Source organism: Podarcis melisellensis (genome assembly GCF_964234715.1).
Source record: "Podarcis melisellensis genome assembly, chromosome: 14".
Taxonomy (NCBI): Eukaryota; Metazoa; Chordata; class Lepidosauria; order Squamata; family Lacertidae; genus Podarcis; species Podarcis melisellensis.
In genome coordinates, this window is record NC_138546.1 from 42,452,728 (window position 1) to 42,477,017 (window position 24,290).

Genomic DNA, 24,290 nt, shown 5'->3' on the forward strand with positions numbered 1-24,290 from the left:
ATGCTGAAGTCCAGTATAATTCAGAACTAGTTATATCAGGGTGAAAGCATACGTTTATTATACCACCCAAACTAAGAGTCAGCTCTATCTCTGCCTCTGGTCCCAGGAGTCTTCAGAACTCCTGGTGGTCTCGTGTTCTCAGAGAGCTGAACTTGCTCACAGTTCTTTTGCCCCCTTTAATTGAGGGACTCCACAATTAATTTTATATAGGTAAAGGGACCCCTGACCATTAGAGCCAGTCGTGGCCGCCTCTGGGGTTGCGGCGCTCATCTCGCTTTATTGGCCAAGGGAACCGGCGTACAGCTTCTGGGTCATGTGGCCAGCATGACTAATGCCATTTACCTTCCCGCCAGAGCAGTACCTATTTATCTACTTGCACTTTGATGTGCTTTCAAACTGCTAGCTTGGCAGGAGCAGGGACCGAGCAAAGGGAGCTCACCCCGTTGCAGGGATTCGAACCGCCGACCTTCTGGTCGGCAAGTACTAGGCTCTGTGGTTTAACCACAGCGCCACCCGTGTCCCTAATTTTATATACAATTAGTTTTATATACAATGTTTTCTCTCCTGCACAGTTCTCTGCCTGACCTGCCTTGTACAGTGTCCTCTCCTTCCTTTGGCATCCTTCTCTCTCTTTCTGGCTTATCACTAGAGATAACAACTCCAGACCCTTCTGTCCGATTACTCTTCCTGTTCCCCCTCCTTGCAGCCCAAATTCATATTGCAACTTGCCTCATTTCCCTCTCCCTCCTCTTTCTTTTCTGCCAAATCTCTCCACTTGGCTCCCAAACAGTACTCATTTCATTGCCTGCATATCTCTGCTGTGGCTCCACACCCCTCCTCCTCTGCCTACCAGAGCCCAGAATAAGCACTCTCAGGTGCTGCCTTTTTCTCTCTTAAAGGACACTCTCAATATCCTTCTCAAAACACCAGTTCTGGCTCTCACTCCTCAGCCAGGTGTCAGCTCTACTGCCAAGTCAAGCAGGGAGTGGCAGCATCAACTGGAATCCTTTTGCAACCGTGTTTCTCAGTGTGAACGCAGGGACATAGAAGAGCATTTCCAGGAAGAAGCTAGCAAGCAGGAGAGGGGAGGTTTACCTAGTTTTGAGGGCCAGGAGAAAAGCTAGCAGTCTTGATTTTCAGGAGTGAATTGGTTGACGAAGGATGCTCCCCTTTCCCAACCACCCATTCTTCCATGCAAATGTCCCCCTCTCTACATTAATATTGCAGTGGTACCTCGGGTTACAGACGCTTCAGGTTACAGACACTTCAGGTTACAGACTCCGCTAACCCAGAAATACTACCTCAGGTTAAGAACTTTGCTTCAGGATGAGAACATAAATTGCGCAGCAGCGGTGCAGTGGCAGTGGGAGGCCCCATTAGCTAAAGTGGTGCTTCAGGTTAAGAACAGTTTCAGGTTAAGAATGGACCACCGGAACAAATTAACCCGAGGTACCACTGTACAAGTAATTCTGCCCTATGATACGGTTGCCATATTTCAAGAAGTAAATTAGGAACATGGTTATAACGTCTAATCAGTAGTTATTCTCAGAACGGTAATCCCAATAAATTTTCCATTGTTATAATTTTGCTACTTTATCAAAGGCAAAGTTTATCTACCTAGCAGGGTGAATGTCTTCTGAGTCTCCATCATGTTGGCATAGTCATTCACTCCTTCAATCACAGCGTTTCCACCCATGTTAGTATAATTAAATTCTTCAGGGCTTGCTGCAGGCGAAAAGCAAAACATAGTGACATTATATATTGGATATTAAGTTGAGAGACTTTTGTGAATAGGTCATCAGTGATCATTGCATCAGTCAATGATGCAACAAAAGTCCTTTAGTAAGATTAACGTATTTATTTATTTAATAAAATGTATATACTGCTTGGTTGTTTAACTGTTTTAAAATACAACAATGAATATATGAAATAAGACATACCCAGTTTAAGGTGCTCAAATTCTGGTCTCCGAGCTGATGCACATAACTGATAAAATATATGGTAATTTCTTTCATTCTCCGACTGTCAATGAAAGTAAACAAGATGATAAAATGAGAAACGAAGAAAAATTATTTATTTTGTAGAAGGAGACGCAGCTGCCACAGCTTCTGGCCTGCTTGGCCACTTGACTAACATGACAATATTGACTCTTAATCTCACGGTCCCGGGTTCATTACCCCATGTTGGGCCAAATATTCCTACATTGCAGGGGGTTGGACTAGATGACCCTTGTGGTCCCGTCCAACTCTACAATTCTGCGATTCTGTGAGTCATATCAGAGAAAGGTTTTTCCTCTCATTTTGGGAATCAAGAAAGCCTCACGGCTCACCAGCCCTTGTGACTGATTGCAGAATTGGCACTGGGGGTAGCATGTCGATCACAGCTCTAGGAAAATTAAATCCCAGAGATGGTGGCAACTTGTAAATTTCAATGCAGCAGTTTTAGCTTATTACTGAGTGTACATCTCCAAATCAGACAATGCTGAATGCCGCTTGCCAAAACTGTTGCTCTCGTAATTGCCTCAAGTTAAAAACTGACAAGAGCTGGCAACTATAATAATGATGTCTCCAGGAAGCACTAATTGAAAAATTGCTCACAGAAACCCAGAAGAAGTTTCCTCTAAACCTCCTTTTTAGGAAATCAGCTTGCAGAAATAGCTTATTTAGTTACCTGAAAAGTTAGCTTTACTTTTACCCTATACCTGAAAAGACCCTGCAATTAAGGAACACAAGAATTCACTGCTCCAGAACTTGGGACAGTTTGGGGATACCAGCCCAAAGATCTAAGTGGCAGGACATACTAATGAGAAAATTAATATGTGGAGCACTGGCCTGCATTCAACGTCAGTCCTGTTCAGAGAAGACCCATTAACATTAATGAACATGACCATCTTTAGGTTCATTAATTTCAAGTTTTCTCTTAGTAGCTCTAGCATTGGATACAACCCATTATCTGTATTTTATTCATTATTTATTTAGAATACTTATATCCTGCTTTATAACTGTGAGTGGCTCCCAAGCGGTTTACAAAAAAACCCAAACACTTAAAACTATTGCAGGAACAGGAACTGCACATTATGTCCATATAGAATCAGGATTATTTACACAGATGCCCAGCCCTCAGCCTTGTATTCCCCGGTGTCATCCCAAGCAACAGCTCCCACCAAGACCCTCAGAGATAAAAAAAATAAAAATGGGACTGAGCAGCTGGTTCTTGGTCCACAACAGAATCCATCTTGCCTTGACGGCAGTCTGTTAACAAAAATATAATGCAATTCCACTGGCAAATCTTACTAACCTGGAAGACCACTCTGGATTTCTCAAGCAGGTATGTTCTCATATTTGCACCAATGATCTGGTACCTCCTATCAAAACTGATTTCTGTGTATTTTCCAAAGCGGCTGCTGTTGTCATTGCGTGTGGTTTTAGCATTACCGACAGCCTATGAAATGGAGAATCATTTCAATGCACATACATCTATTTGTTAGCACGTTACCGATTTTATAAGTTGGCCGCTTATAAATGCTCTTATAAATAAACGAAATATTTACAACACAATGATTTGGGGAATTGTTTTCAGACTTGGTCAGAATTTATATATGTGTGAGCCGGGTGCTGTACAGTGGTACCTCGGGTTAAGTACTTAATTCGTTCCAGAGGTCTGTTCTTAACCTGAAAATGTTCTTAACCTGAAGCACCACTTTAGCTAATGGGACCTCCCACTGCTGCCGCGCCGCTGGAGCAGGATTTCTGTTCTCATCGTGAAGCAAAGTACTTAACCCGAGGTACTATTTCTGGGTTAGTGGAGTCTGTAACCTGAACCATATTTAACCCAAGGTACCACTGTACTGTATAATGGTGCCCAATGGTATTCCTACTGAAGAACAGTCCTGCTGAAAATAACATACAAGTGCTTTTGAACTGCTAGGTTGACAGGAGCTGGGACACAGCAATGGGAGCTCACCCCATTGTGGGGATTCGAACCACCAACCTTCTGATCGACAAGCCCAAGAGGCTCAGTGATTTAGACCACAGCGCCACCTGCATCCCTGGTAAGAATGGTGCCCAATGTTATTCCTACTGAAGAACAGACTGCTGAAAATAACGTACACAACTAACTTAAGCCCGTTAATTTCAATGGATTTTATCCAACAGGTCTCTTCTGCTAGCTGGCAGGTGGTTTTTAGTGTTACACAACACTGCTGGTGGAAACTCGTTGCACAATGGATTGTGAATAGGACCTTGTTCTCTTCCAAGTAATAATGTGTAGCAGAGCAGTGGTGGGGAGAGTCTTGTTCAGGTAGAGAGGTGCAAAAACACATGTGAGGCTTTGGGCTGCTCCTTGTGACATCTTCTGCAGCCCACCAGGGTCAAGAGGCCTCACTGAGTCAAAAGAGATCCATTAAAAATGGATTAATTTCAGATGTTTGGAAGAAGTGATTTAATTTTTTACAATCCATTTTGAATAAGACATGGAAGGATGCCTATCCATTCCAGTCCCTGCAAAATTACCGTATTTTTCGCCCTATAGGACGCACTTTCCCCCCTCCAAAAATAAAGGAAAAATGTGTGTGCGTCCTATGGGGTGAATGCAGGCTTTCGCTGAAGCCTGGAGAATGAGAGGGGTCGGTGCGCACCGACCCCTCTCGCTCTCCAGGTTTCGCGGACCTCTCCGCAAGCAGCGGGAGCGCTCCCGCTGCTTGCGGAGAGTTGTCTGCATGCCGAAGCCTGCGCGCGCTGAGCTCAGTGCGTCCAGACTTCGCGGACCTCTCCGCAAGCAGCGGGAGCCAGCGCTGGGCTCCCACGGCTTGCAGAGAGCTGCCTGTTTGGGGACTGGGGTCGGGGGAAGCTCGGGCCTCCCCTGCCCCAGCCCCGCGCCTGGGGGGGGGAATAATTTTCCCCCTTTATTTCCCCCCCAAAAAACTAGGTGCGCCTTATGGGACGGTGTGTCCTATAGGGCGAAAAATACGGTAAAACCTTCTTGTTCACTCCTCCCAACAGTAAAAGGTGGGAGATAGGAGGAAAGTATGTGAGCAAGCATGAGCTGAAGAACCACTTCCTATGGACCCCACATATACGCCAGGTAAGTGCCTCACCTACTGGGTTAGAGTCTACAGCCACCAGCACCATTTTGCTAGCTTGCAATGCCAATACAGCAACATTCCTCTCCTGCCTTTTTCTCCAAGGAGATCAAGCTTAATCCCCACAATAACCTTGTGAGGTAGGTTGCACAAAGAGGAACTGACTGGCCCAAGACCATTCAGTGAGCTTCATAGCTGAGTGGGGATTTGAACCCTGGTCTCCCAGGTCCTAACCTTGACAGCATCTTAAAAAGTAGAGACATCACCTTGCCAACAAAGGTCCGTATAGTAAAAGCTATGTTTTTCCCAGTAGTGATGTATGGAAGTGGGAGCTGGACCATAAAGAAGGCTGATCGCCGAAGAATTGATGCTTTTGAATTATGGTGCTGGAGGAGACTCTTGAGAGTCCCATGGACTGCAAGAAGATCAAACCTATCCATTCTGAAGGAAATCAGCCCTGAGTGCTCACTGGAAGGACAGATCCTGAAGCTGAGACTTCAAGACTTTGGCCACCTCATGAGAAGAGAAGACTCCCTGGAAAAGACCCTGATGTTGGGAAAGATGGAGGGCACAAGGAGAAGGGGACGGCAGAGGACGAGATGGTTGGACAGTGTTCTCGAAGCTACCAGCATGAGTTTGACCAAACTGCGGGAGGCAGTGGAAGACAGGAGTGCCTGGCATGCTGTGGTCCATGGGGTCACAAAGAGTCGGACACGACCAAACGACTAAACGACAACAACTCCCAGGCCCTAGTCCAACACTCTAACCACTACACCACACTGACTCATTTAGTCGGTCTGATCCAGCAGGCTCTTCTTGTTTTCTTACGATTGCTGCTTTGGTGCAGCAATCATTACACCCAATCTGGTGTCCCCCCCCCCCCCATTTTCCACAGTAGATTGTGGAATTGCCTAACTGTTATTTATCCATGCCTACAAGAGGAAGCTTTACTGCAACAACTAAGATAGGAAATAAACTTTGTGAACATTTGGCATTTAAGAAAATCAAGTGTGACAACAGAATAACCAGCGCAGATTAAACAGCAAACATGTGCAGTTCAGTCAACAAAACCAGATCTGGGATGCCAAAGAACTGTTAGCTATAACTATTTTAGGTATTTCATAGGTTTTCAAAATCAGAAGGTCAAACATGATAATTTCTGCTGCAGGTACTCAAATGTTAGAATGAGATGATTCAATAAATATGCAATTTCATCCCTTTACAGAGCCATCCATAATTTACCTCTGTTATAGGATTTGATGCCAGGACTTTATCCTCTACTTGCGTGTTGCTGCTAGATCTACTGACAGTAGCAAAGTATCGCATAGCATATTTAGCTGAAACTGTTTTCCCAGCTCCTGATTCTCCACTGACTATAACAGATTGATTCTTGTTGTTCCTAAAGCAAGGAGAAAATGCATTATCAAATAAAATTACTATTTTTTAATGTAAAAAAATCATGTATGTCTCTACAGATGATACGATCTGCTTTATTTAGGTATCCTGACTCTGTGATCTGGTGCGTGAAGCCATTTTCCGCTGTTGGCACCTGATTCCTCCAGGAACTTTGTGGGTGCTTAGAGAGTATTCACAGCAATCTCTGAACAGTTTTTCAGGGGATCCCTCATGTATCAATGAAGCCCTTTGTTTGATTATTATTATTTTATTTCTAAGAAACTTACCTACATGGGTCCAAAGTTTTTGAAAGGGTCAGGCATGTAGCAACATTTTACAAACGGAAGGTTTTTAATCAGAGGTTTTAAAGAAGGGCTGGCTGGCCTGTGGTCCTCCAGATGTTATTGGATTCCATCAGCCCTGGCTAGCATGCCCAATGGTTAGGAAGATGAGAGCTGGAGTCCAAGAACATCTGGAGAACTTCCTGACAGTAAGAGCTGTTCGACAGTGGAATTTGCTGCCAAGGAGTGTGGTGGAGTCTCCTTCTTTGGAGGTCTTTAAGCAGAGGCTTGACAACCATATGTCAGGAGTGCTCTGATGGTGTTTCCTGCTTGGCAGGGGGTTGGACTCGATGGCCCTTGTGGTCTCTTCCAACTCTATGATTCTATGGAGGGCCACAGCTTAACATACTATAAACTCCCCAGACTTTACCTTGCCATTTGTTTGTAAGCTTCTTCTGCCACAGCAAATATATGTGGATCCATATCCCCCATATTCTGACCACTATAGGCATGGATAATGGCATCTCCATATATCGGGAGCTGCTTGTAGGGGTTCATTGCAACCAAAATTATCCCTGCATGGGGGGGGGGGGAAACACCAGATAGAAATAAGAGTTGCATCACACATGCTTCGTATATGAGAAATGTGGAGAGCGTGAACGTTCGCTTACCGCTGTAGGTATAAATCAGCTTGGACTCGACAAAGCGGACTTTCAGATTGTGTAGGACGGCAGGCTCATGAAGATAGCTAAGTGCGGTGAGGTCATTTTCACCGACAAGTATGTCTGGATTTCGCAAAGGAGGTAAAGCTCTGGGATCAACTGGATATTTCAATTCCTGATGGTAAATGGGAGAGGTGAAGACACATGAGCCTAAGGATGTAAGCAGGCATCATTCTCTCTTCTGCCCTGTATTCCTCACATGCAGCAATGCTTCTTGTCCACTGAAGTTCATCTTCTGCCAAAACCTATGTTATTTGTCTTGCACTGTGGTGAAATGCGTCTTGCACTGTGGTGAAATGTTGGAACTTACGTAATTTATGTACCTCGGGTGGCGCTGTGGGTTAAACCTAGCAGTTCGAAAGGACGTCAAAGGGCAAGTAGATAAATAGGTACCACTCCGGCGGGAAGGTAAACGGTGTTTCCATGCGCTACTCTGGTTCGCCAGAAGCAGCTTAGTCATGCTGGCCACATGACCCGGAAGCTGTACGCCGGCTCCCTCGGCCAATAAAGCGAGATGAGCGCCGCAACCCCAGAGTCGGTCACGACTGGACCTAATGGTCAGGTGTCCCTTTACCTTTACCTTTTTACCTCGGGTTAAGTACTTAATTCGTTCTGGAAGTCCGTACTTAACCTGAAACTGTTCTTAACCTGAAGCACCACTTTAGCTAATGGGGCCTCCTGCTGCTGCCGTGCTGCCGAAGCACGATTTCTGTTCTCATCCTGAAGCAAAGTTCTTTACCTGAAGCACTATTTCTGAGTTAGCGGAGTCTGTAACCTGAAGCGTATGTAACCTGAGGTACCGCTGTAATTAATTACATAATTTGCTCTTTTATGCGCTGCCGGCTGACCAGACATGGACTGCAGCCAATGCCCAGCCAGCTGACCTCTGATTGGCCCAACTGAAGCCAGCGCCTGGGTGCGGAATCCCTGTGCCTTGATTCTGCCAGCTGGGGGATTTCCCTAACAGCCAGCAGAACACATGGGCTTTCACTGCTGGGGGTGATGGACAGAGGCAAGGCCTGCAACTGCTACCCACCTGGGAAGGGCTGAGTGGCCATTCAGCTATTCCATTCATTTCAATGGGGGTGGGGTGGGGGGAAACCTGGTCTATTCACAGGCTGAAAGTAACAGCGGAATATGCTAGTTACATTTGCTGGATTGATTTCTGTTCAGGACACAGGACAAATAAGCAATTCCCACTCCCGCTTCTGTTTTTGAGTCCCACCTGTAGATGGTAATATAGCCCAGACACCAGCTTAGCATGTGAGTGAAAACCAAGGTGAGTCTATCAGACACAAAGCGAGACCAGATGGAGAATCCGGCAGGTCAATGTTTATGTGTCAACATGCATGCAAGTATCGTACACCACAGTACTGCTAATAACATAACCTATTTTGCTCACCGTGCCATCTTCTAGTTGCAGATGAAGTAGGTTTTCTCCATTTTTATAGTTTCTTGTGATTTCAGCAGATTGCCAGACTTCTTCAGGATCAGGAATCCAAACTCTGTTATACTGTAATAATAAAACAAAAACAATTCACTTTAATAAGTAGCACTTCTTTCTTTCTTTCTTTCTTTCTTTCTTTCTTTCTTTCTTTCTTTCTTTCTTTTTCTTTTTTTGGCTAGCAATGGTTTTATTGAGTTTTTTAAATATATTGTCATCACCATATAATAAAATATGCAAGCAAACAATTCAGATATAGCATATCCCCGTCCCCATAAAAAGCCAAACTCAAACGTCAATACATCAGTAACCTTGATTCTAAAGGGAAATATCTTCCAAAGCTGCAAAGGTTAGAAAGGTGCAAAAATTGTATAGACCTTTTGCAAGGTGTTCAGAGAATGTTGTTTTTCTACTACTAACTATGGGCATGATCTAGTCAAAGTTGAGCACTTCAAATCCAATTTATTTAGACAGAAGAGAGTTACACATCTTCTGGTCTTCTGTTAAAGTCATTGGAAGACGTAGCTTGCTTGGACCAGGCACAGAGAAACTTAAAACAGTTTATTTCTAAATTTGTGAACGCAGTTGCTGCAATTTCCAGTGCAAGAAATAAACCTGTTAAGTTCAAATATCCCTACTTAATTCAGCTGCTAAAACCGAATAATTGTGCAGACTCAGATCCATTGTTTTGGGAAACATGACTTCTTATACAGGGAATTCAAGAGAAGTAACAGTACCGCTCTATTCTGCCTTGGTCAGACCACACCTAAAATATTGTGTCCAGTTCTGGATGCCACAATTTAAAAAGGAAATTGACAAACTGGGACTGGTGTAGAGGAAGGCAACCAAGATGATCAAGGGTCTGGAAACCAAGTCTTATGAGAAACAGTTGAGCGAGTTGGGGTATGTTTTGGCTGAGCCATCAGGTGTGGGGCAGGTGGGTGTGGCTGAGCCAAAATGGTCTCACAAGCCAAAAGCGGAGGTCTGGCAGGCCTAATTAGAGGTCTAAGAGGTGCAGAGCAAGGTATTCTGTATTGGAATTTGCTAAGATCAAATTCCTCAAGCATCTCAGCGCTATCCCAGCCAAAAATGTTGCTGCCTACCTGTGGCCAACACTGAAATAAGCAAGAATTATCTCTCCCCCCCCCCCGGAGCCTCTGGAGTGGGGCAATCAAACTGAGAGTGTGCGTGCCTGCATGTTAAATATGTACGCACACACATTTTGTCACATGATTCCTATATCTAAATATTCTAACTAGATCTAATCATTTAAATGTCTATTCCAGGTACCTCCATTGGTAAATGTAATGAGCCATCTATCTACATGCCAGTGAACCCTGCCTTACAAGTAAACATGGAGTTTACTTTCCTGTTGAGTTACACCCAACCTCCTCCTTCCTCTGCTGGGGAATTTTCTTGAGCCACTCAGGAAAAATAATGAAAACAAATGAATAAAAAAAAATCTAGATTTGGACCTGCACTGGCACATAATAAAAGCATGTTTGCAAGAGAAACCGGAGAACACCGCATACCTGTGAGAAAGTAAACAAACAGGTCCAGTGCCCATAAGAAGTGTCTCTCCACCCGCAACCATGTGGAATAGAAGAGACAGCCATCTAGCATTTTTTTGTTTTTCCCACCAGTTAAGTCTCTGAAACTGAAGGAACACCCAGCTGACAGAAAACAGGCTGGGAAGGGCAGGATTTGCTTAGTTTTATCAGTGGGTGCAGAAAGGGTTAGGTTTCTTCTATTCCACTTACTCTTCCCAGGGCTCGCCCTACTATTAGGGATTTCATGCTGTTCATGAGCATCATGAAAGAGCAGGACATTATAAGTCTTTTGTTTTTGCATTTTTACTCATAGGGAGGTGTGTGTGTGGTATTTTCTGCCTCAGGCACCAAAATAAAGTGACTAGTTTTGGGTACTATGCATCTGATGAATGGAGCATTTGACGTTCTGTGTCAGGCAGCAAAACATCTTGGACTGGCCAGTGGCGTAGCGTGGGGGGTGCAGGGGGGCCGGCCGCACCGGGCGCAACATCTGGGGGGGCACGCTCGCACTCGCAGCTCTCTGCCCCTACCTGGCTCACTCACTCTCTCTCACTGCAGTGCTGGCTGTGCGAATCCGATCCGAGCCGCCGGGTTGCCGCCCACGGTGGAGGGGGTGGGTGCCAGGTGTGCAGTGCGGAGAGAGAGCGAGGGACTATCGGGGGAGGGACAGTGCAGCGGCCGCCCAGCGCAGCGCTGAGCGCGGGAGAGAACCACACCAGACCAGACCAGGCAGCAGCAAGAAGAAGCTGGCAGCGGCGGCAGGTTAGGGGTTAGGGGGCGCAAATTACTTGCTTTGCCCCGGGTTAGGGGGCGCAAATTACTTGCCTTGCCCCGGGTGCTGACAACCCACGCTACGCCACTGGGACTGGCTACATTTTAGACATCACGGTTAACCTTACAAGCATGAGGCTCCTTGAGCTCATGCAAGTCACACACACAAAGAGATCAGAAGCTTCTGTCTCTAAGCTTGGACAAAACGTAAAATTATGGTTTACCATTAAACCAAAGAAGTCTTCAGTCACTCAGTGTACAAATCAAGCAAATATTATAGACACCTTAATTACTCCCAGTGCTCTCTCACTCACAGTCCCATTTTCAATTTACTGGACATGCTCTGTATTTTGCATATAAGTATTCCCGATGTTCGCTGCCTTAACATTTTCGAAGCTTGAAATATGCGCTTAGGGCACAGGTCAGTTGCGGGAAAGCGGCATAAAAGTAAAACCAATCCAGCTAACCGATCCATAATCCATTCCTCCTTGCCAGTAGAGTTGAGTTTGCAGCCTTCGTCATTCGCTATCCCTAGGATTTTTGTTAGTTGGGGGACGACCTCAGATTTTTATTGATTTGTATTGATTGATTTTATTGATTTTTATTGATTGGGGGGGCAGCTGCTTCCTGCCCCCCCCCAGCTACATCCATGCTACTCAGCAGTCAATCCCCTTAAGTTCAGTGGCCCTTCCCTGCATCCGCGCAGATACAGCGCTGTCAAGCACAACTGCGCGCAGAGTCCCAAGTAAAACGCGCGCAGGATTGCAGCCATCCAGCCACGTCGGGGGTCCTTCCGTCTGGGGTTTGCTTCTGCTGCGCCACCGCGCCGTAGTTCAATAACTTTGGATGGCTTTTAGGATCGCGGTGCGCGCCTTTGCGTGTGTGAGGGAGAGCGAGAAACCCTTCCTCCTTCCGCCCGACTTCTTCAGCCAACGATTACTTTTACCTTTCCCGCCTCCCGCACCAGATTTCTCCCCCCCCCCATCTCCTCGGGGGAAACCGAGACAACAGGATTCCCTCGTCCCCGGCTGACCCGTGACCCGCATTCCTTTCCCACACAATACGGGCAGAGGCGGCTGCTGGGCTTCTTCTGCCTTTCCCTTCCCTCCATATGGCGACGGGGAAAGAAGGTGTGTGGAGAACTGCCGTTTACTAAGGGTCTCGTGGGAACCGTCGCTCCCTCGAAGGGGCAAACTACAGTTCCCAGGAGGATACTTTCGGGGGCTTTGCAAAGCTCCGCGGCCATTAAAAGAAATCCCCTCCCGCTGCTGCCCAGCGGAGGGCGGGCTTGGAGCGGCACCTGCCTCGGCCGCGATTCCTCCCGCTTTCCTCGCCCCCCTTCCCGCCCCCGTTTACCTGCGTGTAGAGGTCGCTGAGCGCCATTTGGCCGCCGCTTGTGGCCCCGCTTGTGGGCGGAAGGCTGAGGGGAAGGGAGGAAGAAGGGGCTCCCCGTCCCGCCGAAGGAAGGAGGCCCGGAGGCGGTCGGCGGAGTTGCCTCAGCCCAGCTCCTCTCGCGCGGCGGGCGGCTCCGGGCAGAGGTGGAGCCCGAGGGCGAGGAAGCGCCGATGCCTCCCACGGCAGGAGCGCCACGTTTGTTGGCTTGCCCGCCGCCGGGCGGCCTTTTCCGCTTAAGGGAGGGCTAAGAGTTGAGGTTCCCCCTCAGCTGCTATTATTATTATTATTATTATTATTATTATTATTATTATTATTATTATTATTATTATTATTATTATCGGATTTATATATAAGCTAAACAAGCTATAGCTTAGGGCCCCACTCTCTTGGGGCCCCCCAAAAAAATTAAAGGAAAAAAAACTTGATGTATATTTCCAAAATATATGATAAAAAACAAATAAAATAAAACCTGCATACAGCAACAGTGTTTTGTGTTGTGTAGGCTTCCATGATGTAAGTAATGGGCTCCACCTGCTAGCCTGCTCCCTAAAATATCACTGCTTTGCTCATTTCTATATCAATTACTTTGATAAAATACATGTTTTGTTATGTGCAAATGGCTTTAGATACCTATTAGGTCCATAAAGTACCTTGTAGCATATATTCAACACAAAAAAAACAGTGACAATTTGTTGTTGACAAAGGACAGCTGGACATATAAAGGGCCACATTACCTTCAGTAGCTTAGGGCCTCATCAAACTTATTAATAATTATTTATTATTATTTAATTATTATTAAATTATTATTATTAGAAAAAGGAGAGCCACCAAGTTTCTAGGAAGGTTGCAAAAGTGGTGGCTGAAGGGGTTAAAAAGAGTCAAAAAATAGCACGTAGCAGTGATGGGGTGACACCTGTTAGCCACAATAAACACCCCCCTCTGACTCCTGTGTTAATAATTATTATTATAAATAACAATAATAATAATAATAATAATAATAATAATAATAATAATAATAATAATAATAATTTATACCCTGCCCATCTGACTGGGTTTCCCCACCTCTTGTTAGGAACAATGTGTTATTGTTGTTGTTGCTGCTGCTGTTGTTTTTGCTTGATGACACAGGTCACTTTTAAGGCCATGCACATAGGAGCCAACTCCTAGGAAAAGAAGTCTCTTTGGTGGCAATTTGGCCCCAATAAAGTCTTTGAGGGAGGTGCTGCCCCCTCCCACGGCCCAAGTTGCTGGGCACTGCCATTCAAATGGTGTGCATGTCTTTGCGAGGGATTATGTGGGGATGGGGGTTAACTGCCTTGCCCCAATATTTTGTTCAAGTTGGCAGCCCTGGCCTTTCATCAGATTCTGCACTTAGGCTGGAATAATCAGATGCATAATTCTAGGATAGACAGCAGTACATGTAAAAAAAACAGATCTAGGTGTCTTAGTTGACCACAAGCTTAACAAGAGTCAACAGTGTGACAAAAAAAGCGCTAATACTGTACAGTCATACCTCGGGTTACAGCCACTTTAGGTTGCGTTTTTTCGGGTTACGGACCGCCAAAACCTGGAAGTACCGGAATGGGTTACTTCCGGGTTTCGGCGGTCACCCATGTGCAGAAGTGCTAAATCGCACTTTGCACAGGCGCAGAAGCGCCGAATCGCAACCCGCACATGCGCAGACACAGGTTGCGAACTCTGCGGGTTGCAAGCATGCATCCCTCATCGATCACATTCGCAGCCCAAGCGTCCACAGTATTATATTTTTATATGTGCTGGAAGCCATCCAGAGTGGCTGGGGCAATGCAGCCAGATAGGTGGGGTGGTATTATTATTATTATTATTATTATTATTATTATTATTAACCGAAATATAGTATGCAGATCAAGGGAAGTAAATAGTACCACTCTATTCTGCCATTGTCAGACCCTGCCCTCGAGTACTGTGTGCATTTCTTGGCACTACAGCTTAAGCAATTAAGCAGAGGAGGTCGACCAAGATGATAAAAGGTCTGGAAGTATCTGAAGGGCTGTCACATGGATCATGGAGCAAGGGTATTCCAACTGAACTAACAGGAAGAACTTTCTGATGGTGAGAGCTGTTTGACAGTGGATTGCAATATACAGTGGTACCTTCAGTTACAGACACTTCAGGTTACAGACTCCGCTAACCCAGAAATAGTACCTCAGGTTAAGAACTTTGCTTCAGGATGAGAACAGAAATCGTGCCCATTAGCTAAAGTGGTGCTTCAGGTTAAGAATAGTTTCAGGTTAAGAACGGACCTCTGGAACGAATTAAGTACTCAACCTATGGTACCACTGTACCTTGGAAGGTGGTTGATTCCTTCAATGGAGGTTTCTAAACAGAGGTTAGATGATCCATCTGCCAAGGATTATTTAAGCTGTCATTCTTGTATTGCAGCAGGTTCAACTAGATGACCCTACCAACTCTACAATTCTATGATTTAGTGAAGATTCAGGGTTTTTTTGGTTGCAGATATTTAAGCAGTGTTTAAAGTTAACCTGCAGCCCTCCATTTGGATCTTTGAAGTTTTGGAATGTGCATTTATTGAAGCTGCTACCATGGTGCAGCAATAAATGTTGTAAGTCCCATAAGTTAATTGTTTAGGGAAGCTGTACCCATTCTTTGTTTCCCTGCTAGATTGCCTATAAACAGAGCTGAAGTCCTCCTCAAGTTACTGTACAGTGGGACTTTGGGTTACATACACATCAGGTTACATATGCTTCAGGTTAGACTCCACTAACCCAGAAATAGTAACTCGGGTTAAGAACTTTGCTTCAGGATGAGAACAGAAATCGTGTTCCGGCGGTGCGGCAGCAGCAGGAGGCACCATTAGCTAAAGTGGTGCTTCAGGTCAAGAAGAGTTTCAGGTTAAGAACGGACCTCCGGAATGAATTAAGTACATAACCAGAGGTACCACTGTACTTGTAAGTCCCATTGAACTCAGCATGACTGACATCTGTAGGTTGAAAATTCAGCTGCACTTGATAACTCCAGGAATAATGTATTTACACAAGAGACACCAAAGAAGACTTAACAGTTGTATTTTTATTTGGACATTTCAGTGATAGCTAAGGTACAGCATTTATGAAGCATACGTTTACTAAATACGTCAGACACTATGACAGTTCAGAGCTTATTTCATTCTGATACCGTTTTGGTTTCCATCTAAGCACAGTAGCAATATCTAGTGAAAACCTATTGTCTGTCAAAACCTTTGTTTCAAAAAGAATTACAATTTTAAAAATAGTAATTTCCAAAGGATTTTTATGTGATATTTTGAAATGTGTCTGGTTTTGAAATCTTAAAATGAAATGAGACCTTCAGCTTCTAAATGCTGGTGGTTTCGAGATATGGAACCAAAAGGCAAAATGCCATTATCCCAAGCAAATTTGGATAAAAGCTTTACTGGAATAAAAGGGACTTCTGTCCATGTACTGACCCGGAACCAGAGATGATCTGTTATTTTAAAAAAAATCTGCTGTTTGCAAAAGCAAAAAGCATCACCAGAAACTGTCCCATAGATTCAGAATGTCTTCGTTTTGGAGGACAAGCTGGGTACCCGCAGTGCACTGCTATTGTGACTGCTTCCATGTGCACATGAAAACAGATCCAATCCACCAATCATAGGATTCTTTATTTAATGAGCACATGGGATTCCATGGAAAAGGGGAGAAGTACAAGCAGAGCAGCTATCCCATGCATGCAACAGGAGCAGGATCTTTAGACTGAGGCAAGTATTTCTATAGCATATTATTCTTTATTTATGAAGGTTAGGGGTGTGATTCTCTGCACACCACATGCAAATATGTTCCACTGAATTGGGGCTCTAAAATTACCCACAAGATTGCATACTTGATCAGTTAATATTTAACAAAACCAAATATTTAAATATTTTTTAAGTTCATCCCTAATTGAAGCTTGCGAAATGTTTTGCTAAAATCCGAACACAAGGTTATGTTGCAGAATCAGTGGATTCATCACTGGAAGAAAATATCTGAAACCTAATGAGGTAATATTTGTGCAATACTTCAGGTCTGTACATTTCAAAAGGGTTCTTGTAAGTCGTCCCCCCCCCCACCCAGCATTGGAGAGACTATTCCTTATCAAATTGACAAAATTAGAAATAAAGACATTTCCACATTAAAAAGCAATAACCATGCTATAAAGGGAGGGGAAATAAGCATAACCGGAATTGTGTTAGGCGTAAGGACTCTAAACCAGAAGAACTAAACTGAACATTTTATATTTGTGTATCAGTACTAAAAATGTTAACCTAAGAAAAGTGCATGTAAAATACTGCTATGTAAAGTATTAGATGAATTAGAAAATACCAGTTAAACTTAGAAATATCTTCCTTTAAAACATGTGAAGCAGCATACTATTTTAATGTGACCAAAAGTAGTATTAGATTACTGAATATAAGGATAATGCCTATAAACATCTATCACTCTTGTAAATAAACAAGGTACAGTAAGGCTTTTTTTACAGGTAAACAAAAGGGAAGATTCATACATTTAAGCATAGTTTCTGAAGTAGTTAAGTTTCTTGAGATAATTTTATCTTACTAGAATAATTTTAAAGGGCAGAATTTCAGTTACCGTATTTTTCGCTCCAGAAGACGCACCTAGTTTTTGGAGGAGGAAAACAAGAAAAAAAAATTCTGAATCTCAGAAGCCAGAACAGCAAGAGGGATCGCTGCGCAGTGAAAGCAGCAATCCCTCTTACTGTTCTGACTTCTGGGATAGCTGCACAGCCTGCATTCGCTCCATAAGATGCACACACATTTCCCCTTACTTTTTAGGAGGGAAAAAGTGAGTCTTATCGAGCAAAAAATACGGTAATTCACAAGAGGAAGATGGTGGAAATTCTGTTTTTGTTGAGGTTCTAATTTTTAAAAGTGCTGCTGTCGCTTTACATCAGTGTCATTACAATTATCACATGATATACTAAGAATCCAGTGAAAATGTGAGAAGATAGTGTACTTTATCATAACTAAAAAAAAAAACCTGTGATCATCTCAGACTCTAGGGTACCCCTCTAGGGTAGCAAATTGTGTGTCTTCCCATTTTTGCTCAGGGCTCCTTGGTGATAAGGCACCCTTCCTGGCCGCAGACACAGAGGATATCTGTTTTTGACAGCATTTTATGGTCGTTTTAGAAGAAGCACGGCTTGTTAGGAATCATTTTTGTAAACTTTATGCCAGATGTAAAGTAAACATATTCAAGTAAATAACTGTTTGTTTGCCATAAAGAAAATACATATTAGACAATGCTTGAGTAGAAGTAGCTGAATGTTTCTTAAAACAACCATCATACTCTGCCAACAACAAAAATCCAAAAAGAGAGATAACCCAAATCAGTTTTTAAGAACAGTACTAAAGAATAAACAGCAGCTCACTTTATTTACTTTATCAGTGACCAGATGACAGGTGCACATCACTGGTCTTCTCAAGTGAGAGCAATGTCGCTCTAAGGATGTACAGAGAAATTTAAACAATATGCCTTTACAGCATAAAGATATGTTTTAAAATAAATATACATTACAATTGCTATAATACAATATTGCACATGGCAATCTCAAAATATGTCATTTCTTCCTATGTATATCTGATCAGCACTGACCGTATTAAAAAAAAAATCGACATCAGAAAACACTGAGCAAGAATAAACTGACATTTTGAACTGTCAGTTCCACATTGATGCAAGTGTTCAGAACGCGACAGATTCCAGCAATAATGTTATCAAGCAGTAGCCTTCTTCTTAATGTGTCCAGTGAAATATTCCCATAGATACAGAAGCAGAGTATTACTGTTACTCGTATTATTTTTCAAAGTGCACCCAAATCAGAGTTTGTTTTACATTTTGAAAAATGAATGTGAAGGACCTAAGGTATTCAGGAGATTTGGAGTAAAGTAATTCCTCTCTCACCTAAGCATTTGAGAGTCATCTTAAATATCTAAAATATCTTAAACAACAACTCCAAAACGGATAATATTAAAGCATACATACTGTCATTAAGCTGGCAACTAAAAAAAACCCAAGGTGTGAAGCTAACATACACCAGAATGATAAATAAATACTAAAAATATAATATGTTTGGGTTTTGTTCATTGAACTCGGGGTCTTCAATACTTTTAAGTAAACATTTGAAATACAATTACTATGCATCTTCCAGTTTGTTGTTTGTGCTTAGTTACCATTTCCTATTACCAGCGATATTCCTTACTTCTTACATAAATCTTGTTAAAAGACTGGACTATTAAAGTTGTTGTTTTTTTAATCCTTATTTCTCTTGCCTAAATATTATTACTGTACATTTATAAGAACACAGCACACAGCAGCACTTGGATATGTTTTGAAACAGTACTAACTAATGAACAGCTATGTTGTACCATAACGTAAGCCAGAAGACTTTTTTGATACTTCGCATCATTTATGTCACACTGACATAAATAAGGAATAATTTTGACAGATTATCTCCTGGAGTGCAATCTACTACGAATGTCTACTGTGCATGCCCCATTGAAGAAACCACAGCTTCTGTTCACTACAATGGGTTTGCACAGACCCAATGCCTGGTATATTCTGTTTTCTACTGCCCTTTTGCATTACACTTTCCAGTCTCTAACATGTTTTAACATATAGCAGATAATCCCTAAATGCTTATATACTTCACTAAAAAATATCACACCTTTAAAATGGACTCTTCTGTCCTCTCTGGTCCCTGTCTACGAGCAAATCTATGACTTAATTACATTTAAGTAAGTTAATAAGGAGTTAAAATGGCCTCTCAGCTATATCTTCTCTATCAGCTTTCGCAGCTAGGGAGTAGACCAGGGAGAAGTTCTCTCTCAGGTCCGCTCCCCAGCCACGCCCCCAGCTTGCTAAAAACTGAGCACCTCTAGCGAGTGTCTGGCTGCTGGTACTCTCCCACCACGCCAAAGGCTGAGGAAGGGAGACCAACCCTGCCATGGTTGCACCAGAGCCACAACCACAGCTCCCAGAGAGTCCTGATGGGAAGGGACCTTCTCTAACTCAATGTGAATCAGAAAGAGACAGATTGAGGGTACACACTGACACCATCACATTGGAAGTGGCTATATGCATCTTTTTACACCAGGTGTGTGTGTGTGTGTGTGTGTAGCAGGGAGCTGCAATTGGTGGCTGCTTCAAACTTAAGTGGTGCACATTCTGTTCCTCAGCCTTGCTAAATTGGGGGAAGCTGCTCTTCAGGTGGTCCCAAGTACAATAAAAGTTTTGCCTTGCCCACCAGCAACAGAACTTTTGATCTCAGAGGAAAGGGAATAGAAAAGGTTTGTTCCTCAGAATGTCTCTAGTGCCAAACTCAAATATAAAAGACAGCTTGTGACTAACGGGGGGGGGGGGGGTAAGGGAATGATCTGTACTGAAAAATTTCTAATTCTGAAAACTTTCTATAGACCTCAGCATGAGAGTAGTGAATTTATACAAATGTTTATGTCTCCGTTAGCCTTCAGCTTGAGACAGTTATGCAGCATTCCAGCTTTCTGCAATGCTTTTCAGGGCATCTACAATATTTCCCCCAGCTTTCTTCCATTCCCCACCCCAGCCATGGCTTTTCAGTGTCTTCGCTGTTTTAAGATTACAGGTAAGCACACTCATGATCAAAAGCGAACTGTACACTTGCTTCAGACACGACAGATGAATCCTAGGCCCAAACTTGCTGGGATCTGGATGGTTTCTAATGCAAGAGATGATGGGTTAAACGGGAAAGTAACAGGGAAAATATGCTTAGCATCCATTAGCAGCTGAGGAGAGTCTTTCTTGTCTCGCATACGGAGCTGCAAAAATAAGAATGCATCACGTTAGTATTTAAATTTATTTCCTGTATTGTTGATGATGATGATTTGAGACCCGCCCCCTTCACCCTAAAATCCCAGGGTGGGACACAACAATTTAAAATTCAACGTTAAAAACGGTTTAAAGCAAAATGCAATCACTAGATTAGGGTGGGTTCTAAACATATATATCTGCATAGGCACCGACTCCATGGGGCCTGAGGGGGCCCGAGCCCCCTCAAAAATTCGTTTGGGGGGGGCTCTGCCCCCCCAATAATTTAAGAAAATTATTAGTTATATTATGCTTTGTAAAATCACAAAATTATGTTGGTATTTTTTATTTTCCTTGTTTGACGATAGTTACCTTTTAAAATACATTCAGTAATGAGTTAAAACAAAGCCACTCCCGATCTAGAGAGGGGGTGGGGTTGCGGGCTCTCGACCCATCAACAATCTTGCGGGGCTGGCATCAGTCCCGTGAGAAGCGGGGATTCCCCCTAGCTCATTAATATTCACTGCCCACGGCGGCAGCCAATCGGCTGCCGCAAAGGGCGGGCCCTCACAGGTTCACTTAAGGTCGGGGCAGCCCGGGGCTCGCCCCTTTCGTTCCCCCAGCAGCAGCGGTTTGGAGGTCTTGGGGCCCCCCCAATATTTTTTATAAGTCGGTATGGGCCCCCGCCCCCCCAATATTTTTTATAAGTCGGCGCCCCTGTATTTCTGGAGTAACAAAGGCCAAGGTAAAGACGTGTGTGCTCAGCATATCACAAAAAAATGTATGGTGACACAATTCTATGGGGAGGAAGTTCCAAAACCTAGGGGCAGCCACAGGAAATTCTGAGGGTGGTGGGACTACCAAGAGGGACCCCTCCACTGATTTTAGCACCCAGGAAACAGTGTTTCAGATATTTTGGGTCTAAGTTGTTTCGAGTTTTATGTGCTAACATGAGTACATAACATAATGCATATGTTCTTTTACAAAAATGCTTCAGAATTCCCCCCTATGAACCACTTCCCCCAAATTTCTATCAAATGAGGCATGCTCTTTTAACCACCTCATTGCCAGCTGGAAGCTGGAAGAAAGACGATCCCTTGCTTGGGATGTTTATGCCTCATTGGCAGAAACTACCTGGGTGCTCCTTTTCCTCCTCTTTGGCCTGGTTTGTACCACCACTGCACTACCTGTGATATTTTCTTTTCTTTCGTTAACACAAGCAAAAAGGAGAAAAGTAAAAAAAAGGTTTACCTGTATCGTCCGGATAAAGGACACAGACACTCTTTCTTCAAACTCATTAACTGGAGTATACAAGTTCAAAACTTTCACAATCTGTAAGAAAAACAGATTTTTGGTTTGTTCCCCTTCCCCTCTTGGTAACGTACAGGTGCTTGCTTTTCATTTAACCATTGCAATGTTTTAAATCAGCAATATTCTACTTTTCCAGACCAGGGCCTGCTTTTAACCCAAACAGGCATTTGGACCCCTGTTTCTTATTATTTAACCATATATTTGTATGCTGGGAGGGCTGGTGTTGCAGCCACCTCAGATCAGGCCGCAAAGGAGTAGTGGGTCCTGGCCTATCAGCTGAAGACCAGCATTTTAAATTATACCTCTCCAAACCTCTCAGATACACACCAATTAAATTGCTTTGCTGGCTTAAGTCTTACACCTTTATAATTCTTCAAGAAAATCACCTTGGGTTGCAGTAAGTAGCAATGCTGGAATGCATGTATTTGAGAATATATTAGAATACCACACCCAAGCACTACAACAAAAACAGAACCCAAATTCTATACTTGAACTATAATAAAACCCTGGAACTTTGCCTCTAGCATAATGCCTTATTCTCCTGTAAACAAAACCAAAATACAAGGCGAAACTTATTTTATTTTTTGTAATGACTGCTCGTACAGAAAACTGCATTTGGCATGTAGGTTTTGCAGTGCTTGCTCCCGTTTCAGAATTCCGTTTTCATATTTCACAACTTCTGAAGTTAGTATTTTATCAATGACAGTATTTCAACACAGTGTATCTGAAGAAGTGTGCATGCACACGAAAGCTCATACCAAGAACTAACTTAGTTGGTCTTTAAGGTGCTACTGGAAGGAAATTTTTTTTTGTTTTGAGTATTTCAACAATAATTGCCAATGTGGCGAATGGACACACAGTCCAAGCACCACAATGACATAACTCAGATTATAATGTAAGGAAGGCTGGCTTACCTGTGCAGTAGTTAAGGCATTGCACATGGAACAAATGGCCTCGGCATCCTCATCCGTTTTCTTTTTCACCTGCAACAACTGCGCTGCTTGGATGAGAGGCTCCAGAGTTTCTTTAGCCCCACTATTCATCAGATTTTTGTCACGAAGCCATTCTTCAAGCTGACTTACATTGTACCTGTTAAGTTTAACCCATGCACACATTAAAAACCACAGTGTTTAAGGTTTTCAGTCAGCCTGAACAAATGGTGGGTGGAAACTTTTTATAAATGCATTATTGCTTTATTATTTCCCTTCACACACTATTCTGCAAATTATTTAACAAATGTCTTTTTCTGACTGCAGCTCCCGCTCCTCCTCCCTAACACAGTTCAAGAAATTATGCACAATGCCTTTAGAAAGCAAAATACTTACTAAGTAGGAATGTAAATCCAAAAGCTCCAGCACTTTACCTAGTTCTTTACTTGCTTTTTAAAAATATACAGGGCAGAATTTTGTTTTTACCATTCATCAATAAAAACTAAGCACATCCCCTTAAGGAATCCCAATGCCCAAAGTTGGCAAATAAATATCTGCCCTATGAAAATTAAATTTAGCAGCTCTGCCATACCAAACACGGACAGGGCTGCACATCAAGCTCATAACAGAGTGATGCATATAGCTTCTTAACCCACAAAACACGACTGAGCTAGTCCCTGAATCCTTGCTTGCAGAAAAGTAATTTCCCCATTAAGCCCCCCAAGAATTCCATTTACTCAGGACAGAACTTCACATTATAAGGCACTTCCCCTTTCCTTTGTAATGTGGGGTTCTCTTTGATAGCAGGCTGTATACATGCAGACAATCTTCCCTTCATTGAGCACTTCAGCGCCCTCCACCACCACTCCTAAAAACCTTCCTGCTTATCATCCAGCCATTTTCAAAACCAAAAATAAGCCTAGTAGGGAAATGGTTAAGAAACTCTTTTTCTGCCAATTGATCTGACCTACATTACCCCTAAAGAGACGTGGGTGGCGCTGTGGGTTAAACCACAGAGCTTAGGACTTGCCGATCAGAAGGTCGGCGGTTTGAATCCCCGCAACAGGGTGAGCTCCCGTTGCTTGGTCCCAGCTCCTGCCAACCTAGCAGTTTGAAAGCATGTCAAAGTGCAAGTAGGTAAACGGCGTTTCCTTGCGCTGCTCTGGTTCATCAGAAGCGGCTTAGTCATGCTGACCACATGGCCCGGAAGCTGTACGCCGGTTCCCTCGGCCAATAAAGCGAGATGAGTGCCACAACCCCAAAGTCGGTCACGACTGGACCTAATGGTCAGGGGTCCCTTTACCTTTACCTTACATTACATTACCCCTAATGTACGCATACGTTTAGAAAACATGCTCACTGCTTGCCTCCTCACAGTATGCCATCATGTGTGACCCAGACCATAAGGTCAGTTCTGGCAATCCTTAACCCTCAGGAAGATAGGGGTTGAAAGGAAGGAACACATGAAACAAGTGTATAACTCAAGTAATATGACACTGCGCACAGTGGGTGTACAACCCACTGCCTCATTGTGTTTAGGAAAATCACCAGTTTGGCAAGTATGTGAACTTGTCAAGAAT

At 43.5% G+C, this 24,290-nt stretch overlaps 2 protein-coding genes across 8 annotated transcripts in view; both read right to left on the minus strand.

Moving 5' to 3' along the window:
- The window catches only part of MYO5C (myosin VC), a 58,387-nt gene extending 45,582 nt beyond the window's left edge, over positions 1-12,805 (minus strand). Inside the window, exons 1-8 of one of the 3 annotated variants that reach the window (XM_081888383.1) lie at positions 12,600-12,805; positions 8,881-8,991; positions 7,428-7,593; positions 7,187-7,331; positions 6,323-6,479; positions 3,298-3,441; positions 1,941-2,022; positions 1,618-1,725 (exon numbers count right to left, since the gene is read on the minus strand). In XM_081888383.1, coding sequence (XP_081744509.1) covers positions 1,618-1,725; positions 1,941-2,022; positions 3,298-3,441; positions 6,323-6,479; positions 7,187-7,331; positions 7,428-7,593; positions 8,881-8,991; positions 12,600-12,626 — 940 coding nt within the window. In that variant the 5' untranslated portion in view covers positions 12,627-12,805. Of the gene's footprint in view, positions 1-1,617; positions 1,726-1,940; positions 2,023-3,297; positions 3,442-6,322; positions 6,480-7,186; positions 7,332-7,427; positions 7,594-8,880; positions 8,992-12,276; positions 12,370-12,599 lie in introns of those variants that run through there. The other 2 variants (XM_081888382.1, XM_081888384.1) reach the window with 2 other exon arrangements.
- A 5,234-nt stretch (positions 12,806-18,039) lies between these two features.
- Positions 18,040-24,290, minus strand: part of MYO5A (myosin VA) — a 119,399-nt gene continuing 113,148 nt past the window's right edge. For all 5 annotated transcript variants that reach the window (XM_081888353.1, XM_081888352.1, XM_081888355.1 and 2 more), the window contains 3 exons: positions 22,696-22,870; positions 21,722-21,802; positions 18,040-20,481 (listed from right to left, as the gene is read on the minus strand). In XM_081888353.1, the coding sequence (XP_081744479.1) occupies positions 20,329-20,481; positions 21,722-21,802; positions 22,696-22,870 (409 nt within the window). In that variant the 3' untranslated portion in view covers positions 18,040-20,328. The remainder of the gene's footprint in view (positions 20,482-21,721; positions 21,803-22,695; positions 22,871-24,290) is intronic.